This window comes from Oxyura jamaicensis, chromosome 1 (genome assembly GCF_011077185.1).
Source record: "Oxyura jamaicensis isolate SHBP4307 breed ruddy duck chromosome 1, BPBGC_Ojam_1.0, whole genome shotgun sequence".
NCBI classification, from domain to species: domain Eukaryota; kingdom Metazoa; phylum Chordata; class Aves; order Anseriformes; family Anatidae; genus Oxyura; species Oxyura jamaicensis.
Window position 1 is genome coordinate 10,111,600 of NC_048893.1, and position 24,723 is coordinate 10,136,322.

The following is a 24,723-nucleotide window of genomic DNA, read 5'->3' on the forward strand; positions in this document are numbered from 1 at the left end:
CTTTCTTTCTTTCTTTCTTTCTTTCTTTCTTTCTTTCTTTCTTTCTCTCTCTCTCTCTCTCTCTCTCTTTCTCTCTCTCTTTCTCTCTTTCTCTTTCAGTGCTCAAATATATTACACAACATGTGTTTATTCAGACACTAATTGCAGGCTTCACATTTTACTTAGTGTTTAGTTTACTGGTCTGGTTTGCCCCATCTTTGTCCTTGAATGTTTTTTTGGTGGTGGTGGTGTTTTTTTTTTCCATGAGACAATAAGAAATAAAGCAGGAAATGCTTGTTACATTTGCTTAATATTTATATTTGCCTTTTTCAAAGTTCTGAACAACGTAAATTTCCGAACAACTTGATCTGTTCTCTTTGCTCATCTTGCTTCAAGCATGACTTGGACTTGAAACCTCCTGTGGTCCCATGCAAACTGAAATTTAATCATGGGTCTATGATCTAATGACACTGACATCAAATGCCATTAAAGTAAATTGCAGGGTTTTTTTTTGTTTGTTTGTTTGTTTTGTTTGTTTGTTTGATTGTTTGTTTGTTTTGGCTTTGGTTTCTTTTTCAAGTAGTGAAAATATAGAGTTTTTTTGCTTTACTTGTTCAGGTAAAAATCAGCAGAAAGTACAAAGGGAGGTGTGAGTTTCTAAGACTTCATGCTAGGATCATCAGTGTTGAGTCTGTTTGTTCAGAAGGGTAGATTAGTAAATTGGAGGAGTAACAGCAACAAAGTAAATCAGGAAGTAAGTCTCCAGAGAAGCTGTATTACAGAAGGCAGATTTCAGTGGCATTGTCTAGAATCACCAGCTGGACTATATATGGTTTCCCCTACACAGAGTCAAAGACAGCATATGTATTCCAGTCTACTGTCTGTCTAAGGAAGGCAGAGGTTTAAGGGCAGGACTTCCGAGAGCTCAGAGAATTCTTCAGTTAGCTGTGAATGAGTTAGCTTGAACCTTGTACCAACTGGATGCCTGATGCAATTACATTCACGTCATCATGAGGACAGATCAGCCTTTCTTCTCTTACTGTCACTAATTTTCTATCTGGGAACTTCCTTGGGGAGGTATTTGTTGCACTTCAGCAGTTACTCTGGTTTTGAGTGTGCTAGAAGCAACTTGCATGGTCAGTTATTAACTATGAAGGAATCACAATTGTAACTTAAGAAACCTGTACACTCCTGTCTGAAAGACCAGAAATAAACATATTTCTCTGCTTCAGATTATCACATCAGACTTTCACCTTTAGTTAAGTGCTTCATGTGGGTTTGCAGCTTAGGTCGCCTTTCACTGTAGTTTGAGACATTCTTTTTTTTTTTTTTTTTTTTTTTTTTCCTGTTGCTTCACTTTCTTGCATTTGTCCTTCCTTACCTAAAATTCAGCTTTCTTCTGTGCTGATTCAGTGCTCCCTTCTGTTAACTGCAAACATGCAGTGAGAAGATAACCTGTGTTCCCAGAACAGGCCTGAATATTTGCTGAATGCAGCAAAAACACTCTTCTAATCAGTTTAAAGATCTCTCCTGAGGGTATCCAGGGATTTTAGCTCAAGTGAGAGAGATCTAGAAACCTTCTAGCAAGTCCACTCAGTGCTTAAAATACCAACCAGAGGAAAGTTGGACACATATCCAGTGAATATTTGTGACTCAACTTCATTTTGATTTTAACCAACCCTAAACACTGACCTGTAGGCTTCTCAATCAGCTAATATTACAATGTGGGGCAAAGCAATATTTAACCTTTGAAAACTTGGGCTATAGTATAAAGCTTTTCAACACTTTGATTTTTTTCCCTGTAGGCATATACAAATATTCAGAGAACCAGATGTTAGTAAACTGAAGAAAAACTATTGCCGCAATCCAGATGATGATTTTCATGGTCCCTGGTGTTACACAGATGATCCTCTCGTTCCCTGGGATTACTGCCCTATTTCTCGATGTGAGTACTTGACATGCCTCAGGCATTGTCAACTGTGTGGTCTCAGTGAAACCATGGTGTCACTGTATACCTTTCTGTTGTCACTTGTGGCAGCAGAAAATGTGTAATTATATCAAGAATCAATTACATATGACTAAGAAGGAATGGAGAGAAGCTGCTTGTGCAATGTATGTTTTCATTGACCAGTTTGAAGTTTTCAGGGCTTACTTATGCAGCAGGAGCATAAAAGGGCTATTACAAATAGCCAAACATATTCCAGCAGATCTAGCTATTGAATTAGGGCTGGATGGAAACAAAGAATTGTGTAGTGGTTAGAATGCAGTCTGTGGCCTTTAGAAACCCAGGGACAGCTATCTTCTGTGGCATGAGCTTCATGGTCTGTTTGTGTGTTGTGTATTTATAAAGTGAGGATAACTCACTATATGTATGATGATGTGTATATGTGCTATATAGATTAGATCCTGCTTTTGGATGTTTGTGGGATGATTTAACTCCTGGCAAGAATTAAGAAAATCACTCATCTAAAGTTGCATGTTATAAAGCTAAATAGCTCAACTATACAGAAATAAAAGTCATAAAGAATTCAGTAATAAAGTGAAGGTAGGTGGAAAAAATACATTAATGCTGAAAATGTGCAATTCACATTTAGGTTCAAGATTTTTCTATTTAATTCCTATTTCTAAATCACAGTGGTATATATCCTTGGAGAACATTTCATTGATAAATCAGGCTTTTGAATATATGTCTGTGATCTCTAGAGATTGAGGATAATGTTAAATTCATTCCTAGCAGTAATTCACTGCATTTCCTCATAGTCTGAACTGCAGCATTTCTATGGGGTGATATTAGAAATCTCAGGTGATTTTTTTTTGCATCTATGTGAGTAGTAAACAAAATGTGCAAATGTCAATGTAGATAAAGAATGATAAATGACTGAATATAAATTTTATTCACTCTTTCTTAGTTAATTCTATCAATTCCTAAGGAAATATTCACAAAAAATATTTGTCATGTTTGTTTGTAGGCAATGGTTAGTATTGTGATAACTGGATTCTCGTGCTGGAATATGTCTGTTTTAGAATTGCAACTTGTGTGGAGTAGTGTTAAACTACTAATAGCTTATTCATGTACTGGTAACCAGTTTAACCAGTATGAACAAAATGTTGGCAGTTACCAAGTATATTTGGTGTCTTTAACTGATCTGTTCAAACTATGTATATCTAGCTATGCCTAGGTATATAGGCTATGTGTCTAGGTATATATATATATATATAAACTGTGCCTAGGTATATAAGCTATGTATATCTATATGTATACTTACATGTACATATTCATACACATACGTATACACATATACATATTCATATGCATATATATACACATAAATTTAACTATATATAGTTGAAATGTATATATATATATATCTTTACACACATTTATATACTTGGGTAATGACAGAAATTTAGTAAGATAGGACAGTTTGAATTTTGCCCACACAAATTTTCAGTAACTACATCCATACATTCAGCTCATATCACTGGGCCACACTGCAGACTTGATGGAAGGCAAAAATTTCGAAGACAATTTAAGCAACCTTATTTTAACTTCATCACAACTTAGACTAGATGGAAGAACAAATCCAGATTTTGGGGAATATAATTTCATAAAAATAAGTTCTTTGTGATAGCAATATATAGTGGGATTTTTTTTAAGCTTCAGACTTTGAAGGAAATCAGAAAATTTATTTAAAGTTGATCTGTGCTTAATGACATGACTTCTACTGTTCCTGTACGCTTACAGAAAAAAAAGACAATTTCATTTTTCTGCCTTGTCTTGCTTAAATGAAATGTGGAAATTAAGTATTTCAGAGAGCCTGATGTATTCAAGATTCAGCCAAAATGAGAAGTCCTTGAAACTACTGTTGCAAAATGTTTAACTCTTATTCCATTTTATTGGTATGAAATTCTTCCATCCTATTTAACCTGACCAAACTGTTTTTACAGAATGAAATCACTGAAATTTTAAACTTCATGAAATATTAAAATTAACAATATGCATTTTGTTGTTTATTTTGACTATGTTCATGTTTTAGATGTGTTTTAATTTTGTATTGTGTGTGCATCTTATGTGTCTGTCTAGGTGAAGGTGATACAACTCCTACTACAATCAGTGTGGATGGTAAGTTTGCAGATGCACTGTACACTGCATGCATTATATCCTACAAGACTACCATTTCTTTCTGATTGGGAAGGAAGAAAAAGATCAATTAAACATACAAAATAAACAGCTTGGGAAAAAAAAAAAAAAAAAGACAAATGTAGAATAGCTTTACTATACTTCTTATTCTCATCTTCCTATCTTGCAAGTGGCAAGATATAGTAATGACTTTCAATGTTTACTTTATAAATATGGAAATGTTTTTAATAAACTTAAAAATATGTATTTTATATTTCCTAAAAATATCTCTATAGAGTGAACCAGCTTCACTGAAGTAGTTTTGATACTTTAGAAACATATTTCATTAGCTCAGGAAAGAACACCTTACACGTGATAAATATTGACCTTCTTGTGGTCCTTATGTGTAACTGCACAGGTTTCCTACCGCTGTTTTTAGTAAAATGTGATCTCTGGACCTGCTTTCAGATACTGTCATTCCTTGTGCCTCAACAAAACATTTGAGAGTTGTAAATGGAATCCCAACTCAAACTAACGAAGGATGGGTGGTTAGTTTGACATACAGGTAATTATCACTTTGATAAGAAGGACAAATCATCTAATAGGATATTTGTTTTGGAACTATAGAAAAAAGTTGATCATAGTAGTAGAAAAGTTGATCAAAAGTTGATCATACTTGTAGATTGCAGTTAAATCCTGTAAAAGAAGGAAATCAGCATCCCTGGAACATCTGGTGTTTCCATAGTTTTCAGTCCATCAATGAAACAGTTATATGTTAATTATTGCTAACTTACACATATAAGCTTATAAAGCATACACAGCATTCTAGTCTTTGGATTCTTTAGATCATCTAATGCAGATTCTTTTTGTCGTTCGCTTAACATCCTGTCTTAAGCTGTTTATTTTATATATTGTTAGAACACACTTGAGGTTCATGTCAATATCTCTATTTTAACTGCAGTGCATTTAGATATGAAGTATTGGATTCAGGATATACACCCGTGCTTCATTTAGCTTTCTGCTCATAAGATTGCATGCAATTGAAGTGTATTTTATATTAAAAAAATAAGTAGGAGCTATAAGGAAATTTCTTTCACTCTGTAAATCAAGACCCTAACATGTACATCTGGAAATGTGTATTACATTATGGCAGATCTTAGTTTGCTACTGTGTAAAAGCCAGAACACAGAATTACTGCCTCTTGTGTTCATTACTCTTTGGTTAATAACTCATCAGCTAGAAGTATGAATCACTAATGGATAGCAAGAAATAGAGCTCAAGCTTTTTTTTTTTTTTTTCTTTTTCTTTTTTTTGGTCTTCTAGTACAGATTACAGTACAGCTTATTATTATTAGCTTATGTCATCCCTTTTAAAAACATGTTTTAACTTAACCAATACTTTGGGGCTAAAGAAAAGACAGGAAGTCTATTTTCTATATTAATTGCTAGAGAAATGCCGGGAGTTCTCCCCATGTTCCCATCTCATGGGCTCATATTGTAGTGGTCTATATGTTTCTAAAAGTTTAGCAGATGGCCAAGAAATAAATTTCTAGAGGAACACAATTCTATTCCTGGACTAAATAAACAGAGGGACTGAAATGCTGAATCACTCTGGAAAAGTTTATCTAGCCACTGTTTTTAAACCAGCCTTGATGGGTGATGAACTTTTAGACAAGAAGGGTGAATTACATCTGAGTGCCTAAAATGTAAATAGCTAAAGTTAAGCAAATTGACCCTATACTATACTACAAAATTCCATTAAACAGAGGAGTTCATAAATAAAAAAAAAGGATTCGTCAAATACTCAGAAGCAAAATATATTTTTAACTATTACATAAGTCTAACATGTAGTTAAAAAAATGTATTTTTATTTTGTATTGTTACCAGGGAAGCAGATAGACTTTTGTCTGAAACTAAACCTTAATGACTCCTCAGTTTTTCTTGGAGGGGTAGAGGGTTCATAAATGATTCTGTATCCTAACTTTTATTCTGAAAAAGTCTAACTATACATCTCAAAATAGAAGTGCTGTGTCTGAATGGTAAAGTCCTAGTGCTGCTTATAAACTTGCATATTTGCAATCAATGCCCACTTATAAAATTAAATAAATCAGTGACATGCTTTCCTATACATATGATCCAGATTCTGTTATCAAGTATATTTAAATATATTTGGAGGAATTTCATCCATTCCAGGAAATCAGCTTTGGATTTTGTGCTACATTTAAATAAGAAGTGTAACCTTCATCTGTCTACTTGTCAGTCTGGTAAAGCAGATGATGAAATCTTGCAAAGTTGCATTGATAAATAATGATATATACATGAAGGAACCACATTTACGTTCCTTTTCATGACATTTTAATAGTAAAACTGGACAGAATCAAGATTTTATAGACCCCAGCCTCTTGGACCAAACAGTCTGTTCCTCAACCAAAATACAACCAAAAATAATAATAATAACATAATAATAATAATAAAAGACCCCCAACAACAAAACAAAATGAAAACAAACAATCAAAAAACACAAAACAGGAAAGCATCTGTGTTATTCTGCTTTCTTTAAACTCTATATAGAGTCTGGACTTCTTCCAACAATTCCTGTAAAGCTGTGAACATTTGTATAATTTGAATTTATAACTTGTAAGATTTCAAGTTTCTCCCAAATTGGTGACAATTTTGTTTCACTTTCCAAAGACTGTAGAAAATAAATGTGATTTTGGGGGCACAAAGAAGGAAACTAATTAATCTGCATTCCAAAGTCAGCTTTATTTTGGAAAAAAAAAAAAAAAAGTCATGTTTAATTGTTTTAATTTTACTTGATATATTATACTGCAGGTTTTCTATAATCATGTGTAGGATGTCATACATTGCAGATTGTTTCCAACTGAAGTATGTGTGGATGGAAATCTCATAGGACTGGTAATCAAATAGTAACTCCACCTTGAGGTCAATGCTTTGAATAATACTTACTTGAAAAATGTTGTTTACATCTGTTGGCAGTTTGGGGTCTTGATTGAATGTTTCAGTCCAGTTCCTATTACAAAAATCCACTTATTTTATTTTATTTTTTATTTTTTTTATTTTATTAATTTATTTTATTATTTTATTTTGTTTTTTAAGATACATCTCTTATTATAAATCCATCTGAGAAAACAATAAATAAATAAATTAACTGATTTTCTCTTTCCTCCTGTCTTATACAAACTGAAGCAAATCTGGAAAGTCATTCTACTACATGTATTCAAAATGTATAGCAAATGGACAGTGAAATGTTTCCACAGGCTGTCCTTCAGCCACCTTTCCCTACACCTAAGGAATACATAAATGAAAACTGACAGCAACACTCTAGAAATTTTGTCCAGGTAGAAAAAAAAAAAAAAAAAAAAAGCATATTTTATTTTATTTTGTTTTATTTTTCAGGAATAAGCATATCTGTGGAGGTACTTTGATAAAGGAAGAGTGGGTTCTAACAGCAAGACAGTGTTTCCCTTCTCGGTACAGTAGTCTGTAGCTTTGCAATATTGAAATATATGTTATCTTCTATTATTAAAAGCACAACAGTTCCTTAACTTAAATGCAACAGTTTTCACTCCTTTTTGGCTTTAACACTACTCACCTGATATAAAAATTCCTGTGGGACCTTGCCATTTTCTGTTATTATTATTGTTAGGCTAAAACTTTATTTTACATAGAGGTATGAATGTTTTCCAAGTGTACAAGTTACATAATTGCCTCTTTATGAAAATAATCCTGTGCTTCTGCTGAACTAGACACAATAAAATAGAATTCTTAAGGAAATCTTGAAACGTTTCAAGGTTCATACTTTCCAAGCATCTAAATGTTTGGGTACTAGTAGGAAACAAAAATTACATTTTAGTCATGGTTAACGATAAAATTTTGTAGTAACTTTAGACCAAGAGCATACATTTGAGCATGTTGATTTTGGAATAACAATTGGCAGTGTAGATTCACTTCTAGTGAAGACTGTTAAGTTAAAATATTCAAGTACAATCATAGTAAGCAGAGTTTTTTGAGTTATTCTATTCATGCATTCAGCAAAATTCTAACCAGCTTTGCCTACTTTAGGTACAAAGATTTGAAAGACTACAAAGCCTGGCTTGGAGTCCATAATATCAAAGGAAAGGGAGAGGAGAAGCACAGACAAGTTCTGAATATCTCTCAGCTGGTATATGGTCCTGCGGGGTCAGATTTGGTCTTGCTGAAACTTAGCAGGTTAGTAGCCACTATTGCTAATTCCAGGATTTTCAGCTACTGTATTAAATTCTTCCTAAATAAGCATTGCAAATTCAGTTCTGTACAGTTGTGATATCACAGATGACATCTCTAAAAGTTAAACTTCTAATAGTAAGATGTTGATGTCAGTTGTTGCTGGGCACATAAAGAAATAATATATTAAGTAACTGGATGGATTTCACTTGATATATGCAAAAATTCTTGTTTATTCACTTTACTCAGAACAGATGTTACTTCTGAAATATAGTGCCTAAATACTTTTTTCCTGATAACCAGGTTTAATTTACAGTGCTACAGTGCTTTTTATTTATATATATATCTATATACACACACACATTGGCTAGTATATGCTTTTCATTTATAGAATAAGCAGCAGATTGTAACTAAGATATTAGTGTAAATATAAGCTTTCAAAATTTCTCTGTATTAACAAAACTATATATTCAAATGAAATGTCATCATTACTTACTTTTTGAAGATGAAAACCCAAGTTAAATAGCTTAAAAGTGGTGACAGCATTTCAAGAAATCTTTTGAAGGTTCACAGCTGTAACATCATATTCTTCAGAGGAGGAAGAGAAAGGTAAAGAATTGGCACAGTTTTTAACTGCTGTGGTCTATAATAGCACTTAAAATCATTTTTTAGGGTAGACTGTAGAATATGAAGTAAAATTCCTTATGTCTATTGTTCATTTTCTTTTCAGACCTGCCATATTGACAACTTTTGTAGAAATAATCCGATTGCCCATTTCTGGATGTACCATTCCAGAGAAGACCAGTTGCAGTGTTTATGGATGGGGATACACTGGATGTAAGAAACTATTTTTTAAAAACTAAATGAAAACATTGACAGCTAACTTCCTTCCTCTTGTTATAGGCGAGGCTGGTGGTATTGCCTCATGCCGTGCTTGTCCAACACTTTTTGTTATAAAATGCAGTTTCAACTTTTTTTTTTTTTTAATTTTGTAAAGCTTTGAACATTTTATCTAAGATAATTTCATTTAAAATATTTTCTACCCCATCTTTTATTTATTTATTTCCTCCAAAGACAGACAAAATGATTCAAATGGTTCAAAGAACAAACTATAAAAATATTATTTTACATGTTTAAAAAATCTGGCAGAATTGTTTTGAAGAGTTACAACTCTTTTTTGAAAAATTCTCATCCATCTACTTGAGCGCTTTTTTTCTATATCCCAAAGCAGGCTACCCTGTGGAAAAATTAATACAGCATCATGTAATCAAAGACATAATTAACGTACACAAAGAGAATTAAGAATACACAGGCAGCCCTGTCTGGCATTTCTAAACTTTTGAGTACTTGACTTTGCAACCTTAATGATGTTTATTAAGCACAGTTTTTTGTGCAAAGTAAATACAAATATGTGAGAGAACAGACATTTATTTAGTCTGGTAAATACTCTATCTGGCTAATGATGTGTTGATGATAAAGTTAATAGCTGCCAGTTGACAATAATTACTGCAATAATTACTGTGCTCAAATATTATTTTGCCACAGACCCTGAGTAAGCAGCAGCAATGTACTCATGCTGTCCTGGAAGCAGAGCAGAAACTAGGTTCTCTCCCTTGTAACCATTACTCCGCATTTCTTTGTGGGTGGCAAGTAATCTGTACCAGTCCTCCCCCAGATGACTGCCTTTGATGTTCCCAGCATAACCGTATTAGCCTTCTTCTGAGGGGAATGGATATCTGGGAGACAGGGAAGTAGGGCTGGGGCAGCATCACAGAAAAGCTTAGCTTAAGAGAACTGATAATGGAATTCGCAATGCTGTGGAGTTATATAATACCATAAACATGTAACATCTGTCATCTAAGGACTTTGTATTATATTTTATACACTACTTAATATAATCTTCATAGCATTCCAGTCAGGGAAGGAAAAAGTGTTATATCCTTTATTATTATTGTTATTTATTTTTATTTTTTCTATTCTTTAAGAAAACGGGATAACGATTCAGTGAAGGGCAAGCCTGGCACTTTTTATTGATAGCCATGAAGAGAATGGGCAGGTCTGGGCCTTCTATTTGTCTTTGCAACTTGTACAGACTTGTTTTTTGACATGTAGAACAAGAACAAGCTCCACAGGACTCCTGCTTCCTGACCTTCACGCTGATGAATGGAGATTGCATAAAGCTGTGGCTCTGCCCTTGCAGGCACAAAGTCATTCAGTGTAGCTGAGCCAGCACTGACTGAGAAAAACTCTGCACTGGAATAGTATTTTTCAAGTCACGCATCCTTCCCTAGGCCAGAGCAGCCACTGTTGCACGTTAACCTGTTTAAGACATGGAGTGAAATCCTTGCTCTGCTGATGAGAGTGACAACATTTCTCCCTTTTCCTGCTATCAATGATGTGCCAAGGCTAGCGGTAGTAAATTGTAGAATAACCCCAGTTATCTAGACATTTCTTCTAATATAAAAAACATCTCCAGATATTCTCAGAGAACTGAAGAGACACGATACAAAGCAAATTTCTTGCAAATTTTGTTTGTAGCAAATATACAAAATCCAAAATACTTGCATGATATGTTTGATTATATGCATGATAACAGTGAGGTTGAACAAAAATGTGAGTACCAGGGGAAAGTGCAGTTATGTGAGTAAACTTATCCAGACTGAATCTTCAATACTTTTTTTTTTTTTTCCTAAAAGAGAGTAAAGTTTTCATTATCTTTTCAATCCTAGTAGTTAACTATGATGGCCTTCTCCGAGTAGCAAACCTGTTTATTTTGGGGAATGAGAAATGCAACCAATATCTCAAAGGGAAGATCACTGTGAATGAGTCAGAAATCTGTGCGGTGGCTGAAACCATTGGTGCTGGGCCTTGTGAGGTAAATATTACATTTCCTATGAGTGTATTAAAGCTATCAACATGGTTATTTCTTTCTCAGAAATAATTTAGTAGTGTTTTTATAATTATTCTCTCTGCATCAAACTTGTATGCAATACACAGAATCACAGAATACATATGTGAATCTTCTGCATTGGAAAATTTTGCATTTCTAGTTATCTATTTTCTGCCAGTGTGGGAAGATGTTCCTTTGCTTCAGTCTCACTGTACTGCCAAATCACCAAAGGACTTACATACATGTTAAATATACTCAGGTGTCTAAACACTTTGCTAGACTGAGATAAATTTGCTTTCTACTCAATCAAAATAAGTTGATATTGCTAGCATACAGACCATGTTAGCCCTTATTATATAGAACACAAAGATTGGAGCAAATTTAACTATTTAGCTAGATAAAGTTTTGCACACAAAATAATATGAAAAAATAAACCCCAAAAGTCACTGCTCAGTGGAGTTAGTAAAGTTATGAAATAAAGATGCAAAAAACATGAGATTCAGTATTAGACAGAAGATAGGAGGATTTTTTTCTCCCTAATCAAGCCTGAGCCATAATATATTGAGTAGAGGAGAAAGCATTTCAGAGACAGTGTAATTTGATACAGTTGGTTTTCTTGGGATTAGTGTTGATGTTAGAGAAAGGACATCTGAGGAGAAATGCTGTAAATAATTTATGGTAGGAAGATATCTTTGTGTGTGGAAAATCTGCCTGAAGAAGTGACGTCTAGAAAGAAGGCAGTCCTGAGTATTATTATGTATGCAATACCTGGAGAAAAAGAGATTATTTCTTAATACCAATGTTAACTAAACAGTGAAATTTACCCTACCCAGGGGTAGCATGGTGAAACTAAGTCTTCATCAGGCTGAGGCCTCTTCCTTTTATTATTAATATCCCACAGGATCCTCTTATTACAGCAAAATGTAGGTTTTTTGTTTTGTTTTGTTTTCTTCAAAATCAAATATTTCATCAGAGATGAGCTTTTAGACATGTTAAGGGTTATAAATGAAACATCTGCATGGAAGTCTGATGGGGTTCCTGTGCTTTGTTTTCCCCTGCAAGGAGAAATGGACTGAATTAATATTAGCAATCAGTCTTAATCACCACGTTTTCCTGCTCCCTGAGTTCCCCTTTGAAGCTATTTTCCTCAGCAAAGAACAGGCAGAGAAACAAAATCAGATTGGCAGGTGAAACTCCACTCTTAAAAATGTTTTATGAGTAGCTTTGATGATACTGACATAGTTCATTGTTCATGTGGGAACTAATCTGTAATCAGTTGGGGGAAAAAAAAAAAAAAAAAAAAAACACCAAATAAAGGTCAGGCATTGTTGTTTCTCTGGTGATCCAGAGAGAATTCAATGTGAAATGTTAGCTTTTATTTTTTGAAGCTGTATCTCACTATCTAACACATTTAATGCCTAGTTTTGCAGCTAGTTTTCTAGATTCAGTGTAAATTTTCCCTGGACAGAAATTACTGTGTTCGAGCCCCAGATCTATGTGAATATAACTAAACTACAGTTTCATATTAAAAACCTTACTATACAGCCTACACCTATGACTCCCCAAAGCCCCCCTTGGAGGCTCAATACTACTCAGTGCCCTACTACTCAAATTAGGTGAGCATGGTATTTACAGGTTACCTTAATAATAGGACCCCTATCAGACCACCTACATTATTTCTTTCTAACCGTATGAGGCACACTAATAACCAACTCAATCTGTCTATAACAAACAGATTTAAAATCACTTGTTGCTTACTCATCTATAAGCCACATGGGTCAAGTCATTGCTGCAAGCATAATCCAAACCTTCTGATCATTCTCAGGGGCAGTAATTCTGATAATCTCTCACAGACTGACCTCATCCATACTATTTTGCCTAAACAAAACAAACTACAAATGCACACATAGCTGAATTCTCAACCTTACATGAGGTATACAACCACTACCACCCCTCAATAGCTACCTGACTATTGCTATCAATCAGATCAAGCTAATTGAACAAATAAAGGACAAGCATTGTTATTCTTCTGGTGACTCAGAGAGAATAAAATGCTAATTGTTAGCTATTATCTTTTTAATCAGTCTCACTATCCAGTACAAACATTTACTGCCTACTTTTGATGCTAATTTGCTAGATTATGCTTTGCTTGATTTAAAACTTCAGTATCTGTGCTCAAGTTCTGAATCTATGTGAATGTATCTAAATTACACTTTGAATCTAATTTAATCTATATGGATTTTAGTGCTAAATAAGACTTTGATCTGAGTTGGACATGCACCAATTTTCCACTGAGTACATGCAGAGGTGCATACCTGTCTCATTCACACAGAATAATGAACATGAGTGATTTAACAAGTTACATTTTTTACACTGCAAAACACTACTTTTTTTTTTTTTTTTTTTTTTTTTTTTTTTTTTTTTCCTGTGTATTAGTTCACATAGATTCTCATCCCAATGCCTTGGAATACTCACAGAGGGATAACCAACTTGTTCTGTCAGTAAGCTTTGAAACAAAGTCTGTTATCACAACAGATATATTTCTCAGTCAGCTCACTGCTTCCTCACCTCGCTTATTTGCACATAAATATTGTACTTGCAGTTAGCTAAAACAGGAGAGTAAGAGCTGGTAGTCTGAAGTTACTAGAATCATATGTAAAGAAGGATTACTTGCATGTAAATTCTGGCTGTGAAAGAGATACTGGAAGCTGTGTTTTGTCCTATGGTAAGTATAACTCTAATGCCTGTTCATTAAGCTAGGTCCAGGCAATAATGGACAGGTGGGAGCTGTTCTTGTAACACTTTCAGAAATTATTATTATTCTTTTTTTTTTCTTTTTTTTTTTTTTTTTTTTTTAGCGTGATTATGGTGGTCCCTTGGTTTGTGAACAAAACAGACTGAAAATAGTGGTGGGTGTCATTGTTCCTGGCCGTGGATGTGCCATTCGAAATCGTCCTGGGATTTTTGTTCGGGTCTCATATTATTCTCGGTGGATACACAAGATCATGATGACCTACAGAAAACCCTGAAAAACTCAAGAACTTCCATTCACAGATTTTGGACAGCATAGAATTAACGTGTAATGTAAAGATCAACAATTTTTTAACTACTTGATAGTCAAGTTTGTTGAGCTTCTTTTAATATTTATGGATGTTTTCGGTGTTTTGTCTGTCAGTGTTGTTTTATAAATATTGGAGTGACTTACAGTATATGCAAGTATGGTGACATATCTCCTGAAGATACTTGAATGGGTAAACAATTTTGCAAAAATATTATTACTGTATGATAATGGTTTTGTAGAAAAAGATCATATGACCTCTTTTATGCTGCTCTTCAGATTATCTTTAAAGGAGAAACAAATTATAGCTTTATTTAACACATCTTATTCTTTCTGTGAGCCATGTATTTCTCTTTGTATATGACAAAAGATCTACTGAGAGATATATATGTCTATCAACAACAGCATATATGACCTTATTTCTCTTACCCTTTTATGAGAGGTCAAATACTTCAATATCTCATTAAAAAATAGACTCTTTAGAAATTAGTCTTTTCATTGTTGACCAATTTTGACAAGCCTTCCTTCAGTGGAGCTCTCATAGAAGTCTGTATCACTTCTTTTTGCACAGTACCTATAGTCTCTAGTTCTGCACTTGGTCCCTTTTAATTCTGTACTTGGTCCCACAAGAGATATATCAAAAACCCTCTGGATCAAGGAAGAGATGTAGAAATGGATTGGTTAGCAAACTATAATTTGTTCACAGAAGTCACAGAAGTAACTGTGAATTTACAATGCTAAAAAGTATATCTGATAAGATTTAAAAAATTAGAATCATAGAATCGTAGAATATCCTGAGTTGGAAGGGACCCATAAGTATCATCAAGTCCAACTCCAATTGATCTTGATTGACCATTGACAGATTTTTGCCATTAAAAGAAATTTCAACTAAATATGCCCAAATCTTTCTCAAGAGGCAAGTGTTAAAAATTCACATGCTCCTAGGTATTTCATTAAAATAACTCTGTTTATATCAGGAAGAAGTATAGTTGAATCTAATACCTGGCTGAGAGACTTAGTACTGGTAAAAGTTAGTTATACATTGATAGTCTTTTCAGAGACTTCAGATATTTGATAAGACCTTACCTTAGTTTGGTCAAAAACATATCCTTTGTATAGTTCCTTTCAGGGTAATAAAATTATTGCAGGGATCTGATCTTGTATGAAATACGGAAAAAATCACTAGTTGTTTAGTATCTTGTGTTTCCTGCCTGTATGTAGAACTATCATTCCTTTATGTTGATTGGGAAAGGGAACAACTATTCAGCATCTGTGAAAAGTGCTTGTTCTGCTTCAGGCATTTAGTTGTATGTCTGGAATCATTACACAATTAGCAGATGGTAATATGTTATTGTAGGGGGTTGTAATTTCTGGAAAGCTGATACAACATATATCCAGTTATTTTTACTACTGTAATCTCATAAGTAACTGCACTGTTACTTCACTTGTGACTATGTAATTGTATATGTTTCCAGTAGCAAATTGTAAGGTATGCATATGACATCTAACTGTGTAGCCGCTAAGCTGACATCATGATGTATATATACAAAAGAACATTTCATTTAATTCAAAAAACGCAGGGCTGAATTCTGCCCTGGCAGAAAGTAACAACTTCAGGGGAGCTGTCATGGGAGGCAATGCTCATGTTGGCTCACCAAATTATTTTCTTCAGCGTGCACTTTGACTTCAGTGGGACTCAAATATGCTTACTTCTCCTGGTGTACTAGGATGAGTTTCGGCCCATGCTTAAGTGGCTTGGCTTGCTGAAATTTGTGTCAAGCATCCAGCAGTTTACTGGTGCATAGGAAAAAGTCTTTTAGCAAGCAGAACTTCTGAAATTTCTCCTGATGTAAATAATCTCTTTGGACAAGATGCAACTTCCCTGTACAAGGGATCTGAGGTTGTGGATGCTACATGGATAGTCTGTCTTGATCTATTCTTGTCTGCCTCTGAAGGCTTTACGCTCCTTTTGGGCTCTCTCGCTCACCTGGCCTAAAGAGGGCAGGATTTAGCCTGTTGTATTTACAATTAATTATTGCCATGTATGTAAACGGTGTATTCTTACTAAGTATATACAGACCATAGCATACTGAAAGGATTGACTTTTTAAGAGAGACTTTTGAAAAAACTCCAAGTGAGTTTTGTTACCAATCAAGTAGAATGTGGATGAAATATAGAATTCCATGTTCACTTTTTGTATTCTAAGAATTATGTGCTCACTGTGTTATATTTGCAGGCATTTTAAGTCTATCTAAAAAATTGAACCCTAAAATATTGTAGTTATAAGCTTCTGCTGTGCAGAAGACTGTGATTTTTATATATATATATACACACACATATATATATATATGATAAAAATACTGTTTTTTGTTAGACAATGTGTAAGGATTTTTACCTGTCTGTTCTGGGCAGTGCCTCAGTAAAATTTTTGCAGAGTTGATGCTCCAGAACTTAACATGTTTGTATGCACTTGCTCATCAGGTGTTCTTGCTCTCCCTAACTCATTATTGAGGGCACATGAGGCTCTGAAGAGCAAGTGAAGAGAAAAATAATGATATGTGGTAATGAATTTGTACTTCATTTATTCCTGTGAATATTTCTTGTTGGTACCAATGGTACCGTACCAGGCAACTGTTATAACTACAGGATTCTCTTAAGAAAGGACACTCTATACTCTATAGATACTTTTTTTTTTTTTTTTTTTTTTTAATAGTTCTAACATATTTCTCTCTATAATAACAGGGGGGGGACCTGATCTAGTGCCCATCTAAATTTCTGGAAGGCCTCTTATTGACTTCAGGGGGATCTGGAATTTACTTTGTAGATGTGATTTAACTCAAAATTAAAGGGTACAGAACCTAAACCCTTATCTAAGAACATTCTTAGACTCCATTGAATTTTATCTTCATTTTTCCTTGCTGCAACTAGTTCATGGATTCTGAAAAGTGTAATAACTGGATATGAAATTTTGGGATTCAAACCTAAGACCTATTTGCGCTACTGAAGTTAGTTTGAATTAATTACCAATTTTCTTTGGGCATTGGAACTGACAGATACTTCTTCCTTTCATTAATGAATATATTTTTCCCTTAAAAAAAGCTTTTTTCCCTATTTCTTTTTCTCTCATAAACCTCATGACTCTCAGAGTAACTGTTGCTCTCATTGGGAATGTACTGGTCCAGATTTTTGCTGCTATTGCTGAAATCTTCTCTTCTCTAGCTTAAGACTAAAATTCTCTGAGGTAATGTTGTGTGTAATGCCAAAGTACTTGACAGAGATACTCACTTTTTCAGATGAGGGTCCAAATATCTCTCTGAGGGTCAAAATCTACTCAGGCAAAATGTCCCTTGAAATCAGTGAATGTGATTGTCAAAAAGCGGGGGCTGAAATTTGCTCAATGCTTTTCCCTACAGCTGTGCACTGAACTATATGCATCCTTGTACACCAAAAAGCACACCAGTTCTGGACTTCACAGCAACTGAAACAGCAGGCGAGGCTTTATTGCTATCCTTCTGGAAGGCTGGTTGTAAACCAGTTCACCCCCATGGAGCCTGTATGAAACCAGTAGGATTGGTTATTTAGTCTTCTTTCCTTATTGATTATTTTCTTCCTCCTTTATGTGCACTGGTATATTATTGTTTTATGAATGTTGGGGCTGCTGGCAGGAACTGACATGGCTTTTCATCCTAATATTTTATGGTGTTCCTTTTTAGATATACTCTTGGGCATTTATGTATGGTGTTTCCTTGTGTGGGATCTAACTTCATGGAGCTGCCTGTTGAATTCAGTGTATGATAAGAGTATTTTTTTTCATATTTAAGTGGGAAAATTAATGCTCCCATTAAAGACAACTAGTTGAAAGCCTAATGAAAAGGGAACACTGTGGTTATAACTTGTATTGCAAATCTTCTGTAATTAATGGCATCTTCATTAGTTAATAAAGTTGGTATTTTTGTATCCTTGTTTATTCTTATTATTCTTAATAAAGTATTTTATAAAAAACCACCAACATAATTAGCATTATATTTCTTATTTAAAGAAGAAGGTTTGGAACTGAATTGGTAGGCTTAGAAAAATGAGTGTCTCCCAATGAAAATGAGTGTCTCCCAATACTAATTTCAATGAGGAATTTTACTGTGCAGTGTAAGGAGGGTTTGGTATTTTAAAGATCTTCATGCATCTAATAGCAAGACCACACATAAAATGAAAGATAAAACCAAATCCAGGGTGTGATACTGTTGAGTATCCCCAAGAGATTCCTGCTGGAATTCTGCACAGACCATGGCCTAAGCATATTGTGGAGAGGGTAATTTGGGGTGGAAAGGGTGTGTTTAATCTAAACAAGAGCATTTGCCAAAAGGGTTGTAGTTCCTTACAATGTTGGTATGGGAGGCTTGGCATTTTAAGAATTTCTCTTAATATACTTAATTACATTTCAAGAAAGGGCTTCCCTCACTATGTCTCTTAGTCCTACTGATGGTACATAAGTTGATGCAAAAGAGAATACCTTGCACTAACCAAGGGACTATTGCTGCTGCTGCGTTTGATATCAAAACCAACCAATAGCAATAGCTAGCAAAGAAGAAGACAAGCCTTAACTAGTGTCACTGGATGAATGCCTCCATTCAGATGGGTACTGACAAACACCTATAGAATCATGGCATTCTGATTTGGAAAGTTCAAGTTAATGGACAGTAAGTTCATAGCTTGTTTTTAATTATCCATCTGAAATTTTTAAGTTCTAAGCATTTCTGGTTTCACTGAAGTTTTAGTGATTTAAATATATATTTGCTAACAACTCCAGCTATATCAACAGTGAATCATTCTTCAAATGATCTCATACAGATTTTCATGGTAAACATCTCATTCTTTAAATTTGTAGTCCAAAAAGGCGATTTTCTAATTAATTCATAAAAAGAGTGAATTTTATCAGAAAACTTCTGAAATCAATGGGAAATTTGTCAATAATTTCAAATGTGCAGGAATGGTTCTAAAATTATAAAAGTCTAGTAATAGCCCACATATCAAAAACAGACCTTGTTACAGTTTTACATTCAAAGTATTAAAGATGTTCAAGTGACTGGTCTACCTCCTGGGAGCAATGAGAATTAACTGCTTGTACAGCAATTTGCACAAAATAAAATAAAATAAAATAAAAAATAAAAAAAAGATTTACAAAGGGATATTTCTTTCTGTTACAATCTTCTGTTAAGGTTTTAACTTTTGTAGTTGCAAGAACATTCTACTCTGCAGATGATAAATGCTAAAATCCATTATCAATGCTCAGAACTTGCTTTCTGCTCTTTGTTATTTAACAAGCCTCATGTAAACAGAGTAGGCCATTTAGAAGAGTTCAGTTGTGTATCAACTCTGCCTTCAAAAGCACCGATTTCTGGACAGCTATGCTCCAATAAAAAGCACTTGCAATAAATATGAAAGAAAACAGCTGGAAGGAAAAAGACATATCATAAAAAGGTCAACACCAAAGTAAGCCCTAAAATGAACAGATATATTTTTTTTTTTTTTTTAATGCTGTCTCAATTTTTATAATACGATATGTGGTGTGAACAGCTGCAATAGAATATCTTAATAGCCCTAGCTTTCCTAAAGCTGATTCTCTCAGAACACTTGGAAAGGTGCAATGACTTCTCTGCATGGTCAAAGATGTAGTGCATGCTTGTGCTTCTGTGTCTGAAAACCCGATCCTACTAGCATTGAAATTAATGTCAAAGAATTATCTAGGGCTAATAGCCAGGTCCTAAGTCATCCTCCAAAACCCTTCAACCTACTCATAAACTGTTCAGATTCTGACTTTGTCAAGCACTCAGGGCATGTTCCAGATTGATCCTGAGTGGTGGAGGAGAAAAGCATATGCTTTCTTCAAAAGTGGACATCAAAGTTCCACTGAAGATTTGCTCAGTCAGAATCTAAATGAATATAAGGATTGGTTCATTTGCTTCCATTCAAATCTTGTTTTCATTAAAATAATGATAATAATAATAATAATAACAACGATGATAACATGATTGATGCAGTTTGTTTCAATGTAGTTTTTATACACATATATCCTCAAGGTATAAACTTTCCACTAGGGAAAAACCTTTACCACTTCAGAACCCAAGAGTTTAGGGATGGCTTGAGATATCTCAAGTTGTGTCTATTTAAGCTGGTGTTGCCCTCAGTTGGGTTGCACAGACAGGAGAGTGCAATTCATAGCAATTTATTAAAAATAAGGCAGGAAATGTGGCATTGTTCTCACACATGGGATTAGGTGAGGCTAGTGTACAGCACAAAAAGTCCACTTGAGGGAAGTTTTCCCTTGAGCAACATGTGAGTTTACAGTATTTAATTCAGTTTAGATTATGCTAACTGGAAATTTTCCAGATGATTTCCTTTCCTTGTGGATTAATGTCAGGATGATCCACATACTGAGGAAATAGGCATTTAGATCAACATTGCCATTACAAACCATGTCAACAATAGTCTCATATACTGGGTGTAAATATGCCATCTGCTGTTCAGCATTCAGTTTAACAGTACTCTAACTTCATAGAGCAGCAACTATATAACTATATAACTATAAACTACAACTATATAAATTCTTCTCTCTCCCTCTCCTTCTCCCTCTCTTTCCTAAATGAAAGCTCAGAAAAGTTGCTGCTTGTGGTAGCTTTGTATCAAGCATTCGTTTGAAAGTCCTTATTTTCCCTGTGCATCCCCAAATGAATCTCCATTATTGCCTGATCCTATAGTTCTTTGAAGTTTAATTTTCTGTTGCCAAAGTCTCCACATAGCCTTAACTTTTGTTGCTGAACATCTTTGGAATATGTCTATAAGATTGCCCATAGGAGGGGAGAAGTTGTTGCAGTCTTAAAATATTTGCAGCTTTCAGACTGCAGTTATCCTCATTAATATTCCTTGGTTGCTCTCAGGTATATTAACACAGGGAAAGGTAGCTGCTAGGGGTTAAATGGCTTCTACATATCCTACATTAATGAGGTTCAGTTATCCCTAGGGAGATGCTCTGCAGCCATCCATACCAAACTGTTTATGCTTAGCCAGAGGCTTTATGTGACTGAGCACAAAAACCACACAGATGGACACACAAATGTATGCACACCACACCCATACAAATTCATACAGAGAACTAGTTGATCTGAACCAATCCAATCACTTCTGCACTGCCAGCCTGTTTACATATGTCTTTGTGTGTGCCGATCTGTGTGTGTGTATACATACTCTGTCTAAAGCACTTTATGGGTCCTGTCACTGGAAGCAAATGAGTAAACCTGATTAGTATTCAACCAGATGTATTCAGGTTTGGACCCATCAGTGCAACTATATTCTGCACATTGAGGCCCTAAAAGTTAGAAGTGAACAAGCTCAACCATGACTCTTAAGATATCCAAACCCTCTAGACAATCAGTACTAACCATTTGCATCCACAGTGCTTATTGAAATGGTGCACAGGCCATTGGAGACCCTTCCAGATGCCTTTTTTTTTCCTTTTTATTACACTTTAATATTGTTGGCTATCAGTAGAGACAGGATTTAGTGATAATTCTATATTTAAGGCATTTTTTTTTCTCTTTTTTTTTTTTTTTTTTTGATTTTTTTTTTGTAGAAACCTAATTCCTTACTGGAGATCTTTCTGGGTTGCCATCTTAAGTAATTTGATTATAAGCCTATTCTACAATACTGGATGGATTTCCAGGCTGGTATCTTACTTTATCTAGCACAGAGGCTGGGCTGTATTTGTAAACATGGTATTTTTTTGATACCATTTACTCCTAGTGACTTCCTAGTCCATGTAACTCCGTAACTCTAATCCTTGAGCATTCCTTTAACTTTCTACTGAAGTTTCTCATTTAGCTGTATCTTCCTGCCTGGATTACATATGTGCTTAAAAACAAACAACATTTTTTTTGTTTGTTTGTTTAGATTTTGCATTAAATCTACCATAAAATGTTCTTATCAGTAAGCCTTCCATCAGGACATGAAGATCTTACCAACTTAATCTACAAGATCATGTCAGTTTTACTACCATGTTTGACAGAGACCAGGCTGGTTTCCAACTGGAATCTATTTGTTTTCTCTGTGGTGTGTTTGCCTACCTTCCCAGACTCACTCTCTCTGCAGCTTCCTCTGAAGAGGTATTTCCCTGCCTGGGGATTGTACATTCCCTTTTAAAAGCAGGGTTTTGTATTGTTCCCACCCTTTCAGAATTTGAGCAGGCTCCTGAGAGGCTGGTCATAACAGTTCAAACCTCTCCACACTGAGAAGAGAAATTGTTTCCCTTTTCCTTGACAAGTTCTTCACTGCATAAAATGTTCCTTATCTTTCAAACATTTTCTAACTAAATGCAGGAGGGAATCTACAAAGCTGATTTGAACTCAAGCAACCAAGGTTTACAGTGTCTACCTCACTTGGGTATAAAGCAGAAATTTTGGATGCGCGTCTGTTTGCAAAATTTAAATATAGTTTTGACATTCTCATATTTTTATGAATGGTTATTTCTGACACTTAGGATAAGTTCATGAATTCTCCTCTTGTAATGGACATGGAAGATTCAGTTATATTTTCACAAACAGTGGTACAATGCAGTCCAATGGACTCCTCAACACTGCTGAGAGACAAGGACTCAAATTCTTTTTCTTCTTTACTGTTTTTTCTTGCTTATTTTCTTGCTTATTTTCTTATTTTTCTTGTTTGTTTGCATGCTACTTTATTATTCCATTTTAACACTGGCAAGAAGAAAATAAACACAGAAGAGTAAGACTGGTGTAAGTGATGTGTTTGAACTGTCTGCTGGGTAAGATTTATAGCCTGCTGAAGGCAGCTTTTTGGAACATCCTTCTCTTCACTCCTCTCTTGGAAGTTTTCTTGGCCTACTTAGTTGTCTGAAGACTGAAGACATTTCACTTTCTCTATCTGGAAAGTACTTTCTTCATTATCTTCTTTGTGAGGACAGAAGTGATGAAGTCATTTTGCCTCTCTCCTTTTTCTATCTTTTTTTTTTTCTTTCCTTTTTTTTTTTTTTTTCTTCTTCCCTTTTCCTCTCTGCATTGCTGTATATGTGCCTCAGCACAGATGCAGCACCAGCACTGAATGTTTCCACTGCAGGACACTTTCATTCTGCAGAGTACAGAGCAAATAACTACTTGGGAATGTTGTGAAGAATGAAATACTGCAAATGCACTGAGTGATGTTTCTACATTTGCTTTCCTCTCTTCCGACAACATACCTGCAAAGGCAAAGCTCAGTGATGCATGAAAGAGAAGAAAAGGAAAAGTCACTCTGGAAAAGAGAAAAACTTTTAGAAGAGATTGCTGCTTGTACAGTAAGCTTTTGATGTCTTTTCAAGATGGGGCTACTACTTGCAAATGAGTAGGGAATGGAAGCCTTACTTGAAAAAGAGAAGTTCTGTAGAGACCAAGGAGAAAATCTTTGCAGGGCTATCCTCAGGGAGTTTTAGACGTGAGAATGCAGGGCAATAATTTTAGGTCCCAGGCCATAGGAGTGGCCACTGAACTATAAGGAAGCAGTTACAGACACGCAGTTTCTGACCATAGGTTATGACCCCTGTAGCTGTCAGGCCTCATTCTCTGGAAGATCCACCTACAAGAAACAGCTTAAACAGAGAAATTACAGCATACCACTAACTTCCCTGAGATCAGCTCTTTGTACATGGGGCTTAAAGCTACTTTGGTTTGGTTTGATTAGGTTTCTGCCTGCTATGGGAAAATTGAAAAAGTGTCCTGAACCACTTCATGTCTATATGTGCATTTAGTCAGTCTTTTGACTTCAGTTTAGGAGAGGAAAATCAAGGAAAGAGAAGTTTAAAAATAAATAAAATGTTTTCTTTCAGGCCACATCCTTCCTATTGCTTTCCCAGTTTCACACATTCATTAAAAGTGGAAACGTACTGAATACAGAAATCAAACCAGCCTCTCCAAGTTAGATCATATAGCTATTCAGAAACAAATTTAGCATTCAGAAACACTCCTTTTAAGGCATAGAGTATATAAAAACCACACCAAGAGAATACTGTACTCTGCGGTCATTCATTCGTAAAGCTCACAGGAAATCAAAACTGAAAGGATTCTTCTGTAACTGCCAACTCACTGTAATGGAAGCCAGGGGAAATATATTTATCTGTTTACTTGACTAAGAAGAAAGAAACCAAAACATATTTTCCTTCAATAGTACAGGGGGATTAGATTGTTACTAGTCACTTGTGTGCTAGACTTCCCTCCAGGCCTTTCCTAATGTCTTACATTCAAAACAAATAAAATATCAGCTCTAAGGAAATTAAGATACTTTTAATAGAATAGAAGAAACAGAAAGATCCTCAAGTAACTGACTTTTCACCCTTACAGCCTTAGGGATGTTTTTCAGTACTTCACATTATTGAGATCTATCTTTGCATAGAAGATTTTTGCACATACACACA

The 24,723-nt window shown here is 34.9% G+C and overlaps 1 protein-coding gene across 4 annotated transcripts in view; it reads left to right on the forward strand.

Annotated features, from left to right (window-relative positions):
• Positions 1–18,232, forward strand: part of HGF (hepatocyte growth factor) — a 69,414-nt gene extending 51,182 nt beyond the window's left edge. For 2 of the 4 annotated variants that reach the window (XM_035340785.1, XM_035340796.1), the window contains exons 11-18: positions 1,785–1,924; positions 4,064–4,102; positions 4,568–4,664; positions 7,516–7,590; positions 8,182–8,328; positions 9,053–9,159; positions 11,052–11,197; positions 14,071–14,756. In XM_035340785.1, the coding sequence (XP_035196676.1) occupies positions 1,785–1,924; positions 4,064–4,102; positions 4,568–4,664; positions 7,516–7,590; positions 8,182–8,328; positions 9,053–9,159; positions 11,052–11,197; positions 14,071–14,241 (922 nt within the window). In that variant the 3' untranslated portion in view covers positions 14,242–14,756. Of the gene's footprint in view, positions 1–1,784; positions 1,925–4,063; positions 4,103–4,567; positions 4,665–7,515; positions 7,591–8,181; positions 8,329–9,052; positions 9,160–11,051; positions 11,198–14,070; positions 14,757–17,683 lie in introns of those variants that run through there. The other 2 variants (XR_004754835.1, XM_035340801.1) reach the window with 2 other exon arrangements.
• Positions 18,233–24,723: the final 6,491 nt, after the last annotated feature.